A 13,515-nucleotide genomic window follows, 5' to 3' on the forward strand; every position below is an offset into this window, starting at 1 on the left:
TAGTATCACCTTGAGATGTAAAATCCTGTTTAATCAGCTAACTGGTTAAACATTATTTAACCAGTTAACCGATTAAAGGAGGGCCAGCGGAGTGGCCGCTCCTACTCAGCTAGCTGAAGCGGCCCCCCCACGTGCCACCGAGCTGTAATGTTCCCGCTTCCTCCAGAGGCCGGGGCTGCTCCTACCCAGCCAGAGCAGCCCCTACCTGCAACAGGACAGGGTGCTCTGCAAACAGGGGCTACTCCAACATCCTGGCCAGAGCAGCCCCTGCCTGCGGGGGCACTTAGGCCCACCACAGGCAGGGGCTGCACTGGAGCAACCCGGGTCTACAGCAGGCCCTTTGGGGTAGGGGATTGGGGTGCTGGATCTGGGAGCGGTTATGGGGACAGGAAGGGGGTCGAGGATTTGGGCCCCTGCCCGCAACAGGTAGGGAGCTGCTCCAGCCCTACCAGTTAAACCTGACCAGTAAGCCTTTACCCATTAAGGGTGAGTCTTACTGGTTAAACCTTTACATCCCTTGTATCAGCCTCACATTTGTTGTCAGCTAATGTAGCTCCCCATGTGAGGAACATATATATTCCATATTGATAAGCTAAAAGTTAATGATTGGAGTTCTTCTGAGTGTGTAATTGTAGATAACATTCTACCATACAATGTGTATGGAATTAGAATTAGAAAAGTCCTGTTTATGTCCTCCTGTCCACTCCCAGTTAGGGTAGAATGGTTTTCTGTCATGTATTCTCCAGCACTTTTGTCAAATCTAGTTTTAATATAAGTTTTGGAGATCTTTAAGTTTTGATACAGAGGTTGAGAGTCCTGTTTCAAAGCTAGATAAACCGTATGACCTTGACACTTGACAGTCTTATAGGAGCTTGCTGCTATTTGTTCAGAGCTGAAAGATGCGCAGTAAGTCATCCATGTTTACTCTCTGTGATTTATCTTTGAAAGATGTTTGGATTTCCAGGAACCCACAAAAGTAATTTAGAAAAAAAAGTTTTAGAATGCAGTTCTGGTCAGCAAAGTGACTCTCTCAAAAAATCACATTTTTACTTCACTGCTTCTGCTTCATGTGTGTACATAAGAACATAACAATGGTCATACTGGGTCAGACCAAAGGTCCATCCAGCCCAGTACCCTGTCTGCCAACAGTGGCCAATGCCAGGTACCCCAGAGGGAATGAATCGAACAGGTAATGATCAAACAATGTCTCTCCTGCCATCCATCTCCACCCTCTGACAAACAGGCTAGGGACACCATTCCTTATCCATACTGGCTAATTTATGGCCCTAACCTCCATTAATTTATCTAGTTCTCTTTTAAACCCTGTTATAGTCCTAGCTTTCACAACCTCCTCAAGCAAGGCATTCCACAGATTGACTGAGCGCTGTGTGAAGGAGAACTTCCTTTTATTCGTTTTAAACCTCCTCCCCATTAATTTCATTTCGTGGCCCCTAGTTCTTATATTATGGGAACAAGTAAATAACTTATTCACTTTGTCCACACCACTCATGATTTTATAGACCTCTATCATATCCCCCCTTAGTCTCCTCTTTTCCAAGATGAAAAGTCCCAGTCTCTTTAATCTCTCCTCATATGGGACCCGTTCCAAACCCCTAATCATTTTAGTTGCCTTTCTCTGAACCTTTTCTAATGCCAGTATATCTTTTTTGAGATGAGGAGACCACATCTGTACGCAGTATTCCAGATGTGGGCGTACCATGGATTTATATAAAGGCAATAAGATATTCTTCATCTTATTCTCTGTCCCCTTTTTAATGATTCCTAACATCCTGTTTGCTTTTTTGACTGCCTCTGCACACTGCGTGGACATCTTCAAAGAACTAGCCATGATGACTCCAAGATCTCTTTCCTGATTAGATGTAGCTAAATTAGCCCCCATCATATTGTATGTATAGTTGGGGTTATTTTTTGCAATGTGCATTACTTTATCCACATTAAATTTCATTTGCCATGTTGTTGCCCAGTCACATTTTGTGTAGTCAGTAGGTTTGCTCTTCTGAATCCTTTGGCAGCTTACTCCTGTTAGCATGGCAGAACCATTACGCAGCAGACTGAACTGACACATCTATAGAATTGTCCCAATTTTAGAAGCTTTATTTCTTGTGTTAATGAACAAGGCAGAGAGAACCCAGACTGACTCTCAGCTCCAACAGTGACTCGGTAGTGCTGGTATTTGTAGTGGAGGGGAAGGCCAATCCATCCTTTTAACTGTATGTTGATCAAACTGGTGACGGAATAGGTGAGACACACTAAACATGGGAGCCCTGCAACACCATTTGTGCAGTCATTTTTTGGATTGATAGAGCATTTTGCAGTCCTTATACTGTCCGCTTTTATATCACTCCACCACACCAGACTTTTGTCTAGGACATGCTCGTGAAGGGGAGCTATATCTACAATAAAAGAGCTGTGTCTTATAACTTGAACCACAGGCTGTCACTACTCCCTGCAAAAAGATTGTTAGGCTCATGTTAGGGATGTTAGATAGTGATTAATTGAATAGTTGTGTAACTGCACAACATATTATCACACAACAATTCTATGGTCTCTGGAGGCAGGACCAGCCTCCAGTGCACTCCCGGGGAGTCTCTTGCCATTCCACACTGCTGCTTCTGTATCAGAGGCTGTAGTGACAGATGGGAGCTGGTCCACAAAGAGAGCTGGTTTAAAAACCAGCTCCCCACTCAAACCAGCCCCTACCTGCCTCCCCACACTGTGGCATTCCATACAGAGGCAGCAGCATGGTGCAGGGGGGAGACAGACAGCCTCGTGTGAGCCAATTAAGTGCAGGGAGCTAGCTTGAATGCTGTTTTCCTCAGTGTACTGCCTCCTGCCTCTCTTCCCTTCCCCCGCCGCCCCTGACCTCCATGCTGCTGCCTCTCTATCAGAGGTAGCAGCACTGGGCTTGGGGTGCAGGTGGCTCAGTGGATCTGATACAGAGGCAGCCGGGGAGGGGAAAGGAATGTCTGTAGTCTGTAAGATAACCCATAAGCCCAGGCTTATTGGTTAATTGCGTACTCAAATACACTTTGACATACCTAGCACATGTCTGTTTAACTATTGAGTAGGGAGTTATAAGGAATTGTAATTGTGGAATGTTAATTTTCTAGGACCAGCAACAGGCTCGGCAGTCTCAGCTTGCTCAGGATGAGCGTGTGTCTCGCTCGTATCTTGCCCTGGCAACAGAAACTGTTGATATGTTTCATATCCTTACCAAACAGGTTCAGAAGCCTTTCCTCAGACCTGTAAGTATAAACTGTTTTTCTCTTGTATTCCTAATTGCCCGGCTGGTTTCCAGCTTCTTTACTCCACAGGTTGGCTGTCTTTATCCAGTAAAAAAAAAAAAAATAATAATAATCTTGGAGGTAAGCTGTAATGTTATCCACAGTGTATTGAAATTGAATTTTAAGTGTACATAGCAATGATTTGGTGCAATAAAAGGCATTTCCTTAGTCTTTGAGATATTAATGGTGCTTTTAGACATGTCCCGGATTCTCTTTGTGTCTGGATTATAACAGGCATGTTGCAATGATGTCAAGATTGGATGGTAGGAAGGGCATTCTAGGATCTACCTTTGTGGAGACTATTTCTGTCTTTCCAGCCCAAGAAAAGTCACCATGATTGTTGCAATCTGAAGAGGAACATAGGTGTGTCAAGTTTTCACGTTGGCACCAGCAGAAACCCCTCTAGGAGTAATATTGCCTATACTTTTTTAAAATCTGTGTCCTTGGGCACATGTTGAATTGTTTCCTACTTCAAATGCTCACCTCCGGAGTTGTGGATATAAGTTTGGAGATAGCAGTGAGGAAAGGTTCACTGTGTGAAACTTATGAAATCAGTGGCAATCTTCCTAAAGAAAAAACCCTTAGAGCCTGATGCATTTGGACCTAAAGTGCAATCCCTTCCCTAGTGCCTCCTCTTTTCATTTGTACTTTATTTTGGCCTTCTAGGAACTTGGACCACGACTGGCTGCTATGCTGAACTTTAACCTTCAACAATTGTGTGGTCCCAAGTGCCGTGACCTGAAAGTAGAAAACCCTGAAAAATATGGATTTGAACCAAAGAAGCTATTGGACCAACTGACTGATATTTACCTGCAGCTAGATTGTGCTCGTTTTGCTAAAGCAATTGCTGACGACCAGGTGAGCGCCAGAAAGAGAGGTGGGTATGGTGCTGGCATAGACAAACAGAACTGGCAGAGCTTTGCAGTATCACTCCTGGAAAAGCTCTCTCACTATCTGTGCACTGTCAGCCAACTTCCTTCTAATGCATCTTCAGTTTATTTTTCATGATTAATCTCTGCTTTGGCACTCGCTGCTCCTTTTAGACAGGCATGTTTATAAAGTGCTTTGCAAACCGATAGTGCTATATAAATAGTTGTAGCGCTTTACATATGCAGAGCATTTTACAAACATTAAGTGTTACCTGCAGAGCCTCCCTATGAGATGGTAGAAGTAATGCTAGCATCACCACTTTACAGAGGGGAAACCAAGGCACAAGAGTGATTCTGACCCTCTGCGCATGTGTACACATGCATATACGTGAGCTATGTCTCATCTGTCACCTTGTTTCCTTCTGTTGTTGAGAGTAGAAAAGACAGATGTTGGCCCAGTGTTCAGTTTCGTACAGAACCAAGTTTTCAGAATCCAAAGAACAATGGAAATGTATCCATGGCTGTTTAGAATTTTGATGAAAAGAGGAATATTTCCTTATGCCCGTGTTTACATCTCCAATCTGAAGAACTGTGAAACTAGCTTGGTTAATTCCTCCGCCCCCTCCTTTGACTAGGCTGAGAAATACAGGAAACAAACAGCATAAATAGAGAAGTAAATTAGATTTTTAAACTTTTTCCATTCTGCTGATCTTGCGTGGTGTCAGTAATGTTGGTAAAAAGATGCCTTTTGTTAGCTCTGTATAAATGGACAGTGTCTCCAACATTATGCCAGTTCCCACACCAGTATGCTTGTTTTAGTTTGTCTCCACATTGCAGTGGAGCATTTGAGTTGTAATATCTAGTACAAATCGGTTAATGTTGGATAACACACAGAGGCCTTTCATAAGGGGGAAAAAAAGGTGGGGGGGGGAAGAGTGACTAGTGTCTTGATAATTGGCAATGACAGGAACGAAAATCCAAGAAAACACATCTCTCTCTCTATATATCTATATCTATATAACAACGTTTTATCCTGCCCTGTGACAGAATGATGTCATTAGGCTCTCTGGCCATGAAAGTAGCCAGGGAGAGAGGGATTGGTGAGCAGGGCGCAGCCCCCTATTGATGCTTTAATAACAAGTGGGTAAAAAGTATGTTCTAAAATGTTGCTTGTGTATGGCAGAGATGTTCTAAAGCATTTTGATTAGGGCTATCAACCATTAATCGCGTGCACTGCCCCCTTTGAAATGCTGTGGCGAAGTTTCAAAGGGGCAGCGCTGCAGAAGCCCAGGATCAGCTGGAGTCCTCAGCTGACCCCAGGCTCAGTGCAGCTGCCCCTTAGAAAGGCCACCCCGGCATTTCCAACGGGCAATACCACGGGATCTTGGGGCCTGCTGGAGTCCCCAGCTGTGACCCTAGGCTCTGTGCAGCGTGGCCCCTTTGAAGCACCAGAGCGGCGCCTGAAAGGGGCAGCACATTAGGAGCCAGGGATTAGCTAGAGTGCCCAGCTGACCCCAGGCTCCATGCAACGCTGCCCCTTTGAAACTCTGAACCAGCACTTCAAAGGGGCAGCGCAACGTGGAGCTGGGGATCAGCTGGGCACTCCAGCTGATTCTTGGCTCCTAATGCGCTGCCCCTTTGAAGTGCTGGAGTGGCACTTCAAAGGAGCAGTGCAGCATTAATGCCTGTGATTAATGGGTTAAAAAATTAATGCGTTAATCCTTCCCTGTGTTAATCGCGGGCATTAACGCACATCGGTTGACAGCTCTAATTTTGATGGATCTCTGATATGCAAATCTGAGCATGTAGTAGAAAAAATGTAAAGACCTTTTGGCAGGCACAAGGTACAGTGCCATTGTTGTGTTCTCCCCTCCAGATTGGCATGATGTTTGAGTGGGCACAGTGTCCTGAGCACTGAATACAATGCTTCAGTGAGATCTACAATACAGATTAGAGAATTACTATTATATTTGGAACATTTAGAGAAAATGAACTTGTAAAACCCAGTATTTTAAATTATTTGTTGCTTTACTAAGTCTCATACTGTGTCGTTTAAATAGGTATTTATTAAGAGGGATTTGAAATGCTACAAATAAACTTTACAAGGGTTATGTCAAAACCCAGCTCTCGGAAGATAAGCATGGGTGGCTTTATAATCTCCAATACATAAGCAGTTTGCAAAGTTCTTGTATATCGCTTTATTCTTAAATTCTGATTAAGCTGATGCGTAAGTCAGTTGAAGCTGGAAAGTACATGCTCTGCCTGTCGCTGGTATCGCTGCACAGTTCTAGACGCAGAGTGCTGCTGTTCCTGCAGCGTGCTGCATGGTGCATCGATCTGGCAGGCTTCCAGCAGGTACCAGCTTCCTCACTGAGACATCTTGCTAATTTTTTCAGTAGCTGTTTTTTGCTGCAGTTGTTGTTTTTGCCGTTAAAGGACAGAAGAAGGAGATTTCCCTGAATTGTCTTCCATTTAGTCACAGAGGTGAACAAATCATCAGCCTATCCCCAATAGCAATTGCTTGCCCATTTTTAGATGGTGAATTCACTATTTTTGTTTTCCAATGCACCTGATTATTAGTATCCTGCTGGTGGGTGGGTTAGAGCCTCTGTGCTGTGCTCCTTGTTTTCTAGATTTCCCCAGTATTGTCATGATTCCCACTTCTCAACACTTGCCTGGCATCAAACTACTCTGGACGATATTTATAGCAGTTAATAATTCAGAGAAGCCCTACTGTGGGTGATGTTTCCATCAATATGTGCCAATTCATTTCTGTGCCTTGTGAAAAAGGATGACCCTGTCCTAAGCAGTTACGTCACGATTTCAAGGCAGGTTGGGAAGTTTGGGCACTGCTATTCCTTCTTACTCGGGAAAGGGGGAAGATCCAACTGCTGATATGAAAGAGCTGGATCGTAACATTTTGGTTACACTGGAACAGTCAGTCTCTTTCAAGTGCAAGATAGAGGGGAGCTTTTCAGGGATGTGTTCCTAAGGGAACTATGCCACTTGACCCTTACCGGGCAGAGGGACAATAGTGGGATTCATTTGTGCAGTGCTAAATAAACCAATATGGGATTCTGAAACTCTCTGCATCTGCATCCCCTTGTGCCATGATCATCTCCCAAGCAAATCAGGGTTGGGATGATTCAGTTATTGGAAGGATATCTGAAAGAAATGATTGGGTGATAGCGATGGTGATTCAGTAGTTGACATTCTTCCCTGCAAAAGAGGCAGTAGAGGAACCTGTGCAGCTGCTGTCCTTTTAGAAGAAATACAAAATATACCACTTGTGTTTGTGGTCCTTGTCACAAATCTAAGGGCGGTTACTCCAACTTTGACAATTAAATTCAGCCTCCATAAACTCTGATGCAACTCCAATTGGGTATAGTGCTCTTCATTTCCTATCCTACATAGATGCACACTGATGCAGCTACAGCACTCCACCCCAGAGTTGGCTGTTTCAGTGCTCAGTGAAGTGATTTCTGTATACCTCTTGCCTGCTTCACATTAGTGTCGCAGCTTAATTAAGCCTTCGATAAAATATGCTATAGCTGAGCAACGTTGTCACTAGTTCATATTTTCACCTTATTTTGCTTGCTTGCAGAGGTCCTACAGCAAAGACCTATTTGAGGAGGTTATTTCAAAGATGAGGAAGGCTGGAATCAAGTCCACAATAGCAATAGAAAAATTCAAGCTGCTGGCAGAGAAAGTGGAGGAAATTGTTGCCAAGAATGCCCGTGCAGAAATCGATTATAGCGATGCTCCAGATGAATTCAGAGGCAGGTTGATTTTTTTATATTAATTTTTGTGGGGGAGTGCCATTGCTTAAAATATGTATAAGGTATGTGTTATTTAGACTTGTGATTTCTAATGGAAACAGCCTAGTGTTCTCTTGGGTCCTGAATCTTCCACCAGTTGAGTGAAACAGTTCGGGTTCGAGTGAAGAGAGCAAAGTTGTTCAGGGACTGCATTGTCCATATCTAGCCATGTGTTTGTTTAGACCAGCTTTGCAAACATAGAATCATAGAACTGGAAGGGACCTCGAGAGGTCATCGAGTCCAGTCCCCTGCCCTCATGGTAGGACCAAGCACTGTCTATGATGTGGGTTATAAAGCCATACAAGATCTCAGAGCCTAATGAAATGCTTGAACGTTATACTTCTTCTTCCGAAGTTTAAGTGAATGACCAGTTCTGCATTAGGGAAGCCGTAATCCCAGCAATTCCTCATTTCCAGCAGCAGTTGCCCACCTGTATGAGAGCTAATCTGATGCTACCTTCACTGCAATTCTGGATCAGTTGGCAGAAGACATATAAGAGGGCTGCTTTTTCCTCCCTTTGAGGTGCCTTGTGTCATTTCAGTAATGTATCTGGTCCTCAGTGATCCATAAAGATTCTCCAGGTCATTTGTGTGCTATGAGGTATCAGGAAAGAATTTATTTTTTTCTTCTGTTTCTTTAATTTAATGACATAAGCTTTTTCTGTCTCTTCAGATCCACTCATGGACACTCTTATGACGGACCCAGTGAGGCTACCATCTGGAACAATCATGGACAGATCAATCATCCTGCGACACCTGCTAAACTCCTCCACTGACCCCTTCAATCGGCAGACACTGACAGAAAACATGCTAGAACCAGGTAGCTCTGTCTTTGCTGTGTTGATGGAGGGATGTGCCCTGAAGTATCTCTCGGGCTTCTGAAAGGGTTGTGTCAGAGTCTGGATAGAGCAGCAGTCCTGTTCTGCCCTCCCCACTCTGTGTGGGCCCCAAGTCAATCCGAAAATTCTAGATTTTATTCCATACGTCAGTCCTTGTATTTTCCCCTTCTTTATCTGAATGAGTCTAGAGCTCCTACCACTTAGACTAATGCATCCTAATGGCAGGTGAATATTATGTTCACGTTGTAGAGAGATTAAGTGATTTGCCTGAAGCCACATGGCAAATCCATTTCGTGCACAGAAAACAGAACTCAGGGGTTCCCTCTTCATTCTCTGTCCTAACCAAAAGACAGCACTACTTGTCCCATAGTGGTTTCTCAGTTGAACATTTCTGTAACTTCACTAATAGTGCATTAACCATTTAAGTGGGGGTTTTTTCTCTCTTCATTCCTAGTGCCAGAACTGAAAGAGCAAATTCAAGCCTGGATGAGAGACAAGCAGAACACTGACCATTAAAAACTCCTTTGCAGTGCACGTCAAGGTCAATGAGAAGAGCAGGGCATGGATTGGTGTAGTGATGATGGTGCATATAATCCATTGGAAGATGGAGATGGGATTAGCATTCAGGGTGCCCACCGCCATGTAGTAGTGACCAGAAGCATGTGGACGAGAAGAAAAGCAGCTTAATTCTTGTACATATATTTAAGTGATAACAGTGGTCAATAGTGTGGAGGACAAATTGGAAGTTTCTAATGTTACAAAACAATGTCCTTCAATGTGTCACAATTAGGGGTTTTTACAGCTGAATTATTTTAGCAAAAATGAACAGATCAGGGCAGCATCCCTTCAACTTTATTTTTTACAGTCAGATATTAATTAATTTGATTGTGGTTAAAACCTTGGACACTTTGCTGCTAAAATAACTTCCCCTTTCCCCCACCTGCACTGCTGTCTTTTTTTGTTTGTTTGTTTGTAATGCAAACACAAACAAAACTCCCCAGTGAAAATCGTCCTTCCCGTCTCCCCAAGAAAACATATTCTGTGAGATAATTGTGCCTGCAACAAAGTGTTAATCTTGGGATGGTATTTTTATATTATACATATTCGCATATTTGTTTTTTAATTGGTGTTAGATGACACAAGAATAATAATTTAAAAAATTTTTGACACAAGAATTTTAAGTTCTTTGAGATGTCCCTTTTCTTTGTGTTAAATAGAATCTTGATGCTCTGGTATTTTTGAAAAGCCTTATGATAGAACATGTTGAAACAGCTGCTACCAAGGAGGTGTTTGGGAATGCCAGGACTTAAAATAAATAAATAAATTCTTTTAAAGCCGGAGACATAGTATGCTAAGTGACAGTTCTGAGCCGTTAGTTTGTCTCCGGAGGGCAGATCCTTTTATTCTTGGAGCCTGTAATTTGGGGTGGGGTCATTTTTATGTTGCATACCAGTTTGTATCCATGGCTTGGCCTTACCAAAGCAAAAAGGGTGCAGGAAATGTAGAATTACATTTTTTAAAAAAAAACTGAAAAACGAACAAAAAAAAAACCACAAAACATTTTTGTATTACTGCCCCCTGCTTACGATACTTGAATTTCCTTTTTAAAAAGGATTTGAAACCGCAGTGTTTTAAAATTAAGCCTGTAAAAAAAAGTTTTCTTTTGTTTTTTCGCTGACAGTGTCCTCTGTTCAGTTCCTGACTCTTGAACTAAAATAAATGGTGATACACATTCACAAGGAACCTTCTATGTCTCCCCATCTTTCAGTGACTCGTTGAAGGAGGGGAAAGGGTGGGAATGGCCTATTTTGCTGTTGGAAATCTTGCTCATAATCGATATAAGGTTCCAGAGAAAAGCAATTAGACATGAAAAGCTGCATAAACACTAATGCAGATTCTCCTCTTGTGGGGCCTTCAAGCTAATGCTGTTTTTCTTAGCTGTGAGAGCCACAGGACATTTCACTAGATACACAGCTGATTAGAGAGTGAGGTAAAGAGACTCCAGAACAGAGGCTTATTCAGCCTGTTCAGTCAGCCACAGTGCAAACCTTGGGGAGATGAGGGTTAAGTTTAGAAAAAGAAAAATGTGAAGGAGTGTTTCTTTGTATTGCTAGTGAGATGGAGAATCTTGGGATGTGTGGATGATTGTCTTTTCTATCACCACTTGGTTGACTTACCTGTAACTTTTGACACTGAGCGCTTTAAAAACAAAACAGGTGCACACAAAAAAGCTACCCTTGAAGGAGCATTTACCATTGCTCTTGGTCATGGCTTTTTTGATTCTGCCATAACTGTCGTGTTAAGTAAGGAATATCCCTTTTACAAACTCATTTTTTGTAAAGATAAGGCCTAATTAATTTTTCTGTATATAAACATTGATTAATCTCACTACCTGCAATAGGGAAGACCTCTAATTATAAAAAGTTTATCATTTAAAACAGCGGTATGCAACCCACGTGTCACTATCCCCTTGGGGGTTGCGGCTGCCTTCCTGGGGGTTGCAACACTTGGATCCAGCTGGCCACTTTTCCTGGCTTCTTGGCTTGGCGTCTGACGTACATGCAGCAGGGGTGGGGAGAGTGGCAGGAGAGCGGCTGTGGCCTGACAATTAAAGGGGCTGTTTCTTCTCTTTTTTTTCCCCACCAGATTTGGCAACCCCCATGGGATTCGCGAGTGAAAACAGGTTGCGCACCACTGTCTTTAAAACATTAGAGAAGCCCTGAAAGAGTAATTAATTCCTCATTAGTTTGCTGTAAGAGGCATATTCAGCAATGTGCTTATTTGTTTTTCATGCATTATTTCCAAATATTCATAGTTTTAACTTGGTGCCCTCTCAAATGTGCTCATTTCTCTTGCCAGGCTCTGAACATGTTTGAGGAAAGGAGAGATGGAAAAATTCTTAGTTCCCATTCAGCTGTTCCAAGTTAGTTGTTTGCATGGATACATTCGTCTTTTCTCTCTTGTGCCTCACCTGCTTTTGGGATTAAGGATGTCTGAAACCATAAGCAATCCCATGCAGATCTGGGACTGATGATGATTAAAATGTGAAAGTGCAAATGGAAGAAAGAGGATCCATTCTTCATAGATTAAAAATTGAGACTGAGTTGAATACATCATTTAATTACAAGTAGATCTAGTCTAGGCCCTGAGGGCTCTATTGTGTAAGTGAGCAGAAATCTATCACTGCTTTTTCATTATGAGTATGGTATTCAGGGCTTAATTTTTGCCAGGGCTGGTCCCTGACACTTCTTGGCTTTACTGTTCTTAGCCCCAGCACGTCTGAATTTGTTGCATCAGTAATGATAGTAAAATAATTGGTTAAGCCCTGACATCTTTCATTACAAATTAATCACTGTCAGTATTCAATATGAAAGATTGATCCACAGTGGAATCTAATGCTGAAGGGTTATCATATGACCACCATTTTCAATGAGAACGCACGATGGAAATCTCACTTATTAATCTATGTAAATAGTTATTATGAAGCATGTATATTTTCTCCCACATCTTCCCATCCAAGCATCAATAGAATGGCTCTTTGGAATGAACACAGGGCTATTCTACACTACAAAGTTAGGTTGGCTTAACTACATTGTACAGTGGTGTGAAAAATTTCATATCTTATGTGATGACATTAAGATGACACCTAAGTCCTGGTACTATTTGTGGGTGGTGGGACAGGCATGTCTAGATCCACCCCCTCAACCAAAGGGATGGCCATTGGACTGAAGATGCAACTGTATACTGGGGATAACTAATGAAGTACAGGAGTGATGTCAAAGGTTGAAAATCAAGGATCCAGAGGAGGACACAGAGCAAAGAACCCCTGACAGCAACCGCTACTCCTCAAAGGTGTCGAAGGAGTCAGTGGACGCTCCCCAGAAGAGTGATCTGATAAGGCAGTGGATTTCAACCAAGAGTATGTGTACCCCTGACAAGACAGAGATCTTCCATGGGATACATCAACTAATCTAGATATTTCCTAGTTTTACAACAGGCTACACTGAGATGTAAGTATGATATTTATATTCCAATCCACATATTTTATAATTATATGGTAAAAATGAGAAAGTAAGTCATTTTCCACTAATAGTTCACTTTTGTATTTTTGTTCTAACTTTTGTAAGCAAGTAGTTTGTGCGAGGTGAAACTTGGAGGTATGCAAGACTGTTATGCTTATAAGAAGCGTACGGGACCTTTTTCAGGGGAAAAGGCAGTACACCGCATTTATTGAAAATATAATGTGGAAATTAGCATATACATACACAACACACACGGTCCTGCCAAAGTTGTTACAGTTACCAATCTGTGGCTTGGACTAGTCTGAGTGGCAGATCTGTGTTCTGTCAGTTGCGAATCTGAGGCTATTGCTTGGCAGGATTAACCCAAAGTCACATGACAAGACTCCCCATCTTTTATAGCAGTTCATTCTTATACAAGTCTGAGTTTTGCTGCATGATGTTGTAAAATGCCACCTTGCAACATTAGTCTTCTGCTGATTTTTTTGGGGGTTTTGCCCTACCCTGGTTTTGATGGGGTTTGTTGTTTTTACACGTTGGGAGTACTTGCAAGAAGAAAGCAGTCCTAAGGGTCAAAGGAGTGGTTATAGTAAGTCGTAAGGACCCTTCTGGTCTGTTCCTGCCTGAACGTCAATAACAGATACAAACAGCCTGTCAAATGCATCT

General features: G+C 42.5%; 1 protein-coding gene across 3 annotated transcripts in view; it reads left to right on the plus strand.

Moving 5' to 3' along the window:
- UBE4B (ubiquitination factor E4B) overlaps positions 1-10,574 on the plus strand; it is an 88,965-nt gene extending 78,391 nt beyond the window's left edge. For all 3 annotated transcript variants that reach the window (XM_006127067.4, XM_075906353.2, XM_006127069.4), the window contains 5 exons: positions 3,132-3,266; positions 3,972-4,163; positions 7,779-7,953; positions 8,665-8,811; positions 9,285-10,574. In XM_006127067.4, the coding sequence (XP_006127129.1) occupies positions 3,132-3,266; positions 3,972-4,163; positions 7,779-7,953; positions 8,665-8,811; positions 9,285-9,346 (711 nt within the window). In that variant the 3' untranslated portion in view covers positions 9,347-10,574. The remainder of the gene's footprint in view (positions 1-3,131; positions 3,267-3,971; positions 4,164-7,778; positions 7,954-8,664; positions 8,812-9,284) is intronic.
- The last annotated feature ends 2,941 nt before the right edge of the window (positions 10,575-13,515 follow it).

Source organism: Pelodiscus sinensis, chromosome 24 (assembly GCF_052426305.1).
Source record: "Pelodiscus sinensis isolate ZL-2025 chromosome 24, ASM5242630v1, whole genome shotgun sequence".
Lineage (NCBI taxonomy): Eukaryota > Metazoa > Chordata > Testudines > Trionychidae > Pelodiscus > Pelodiscus sinensis.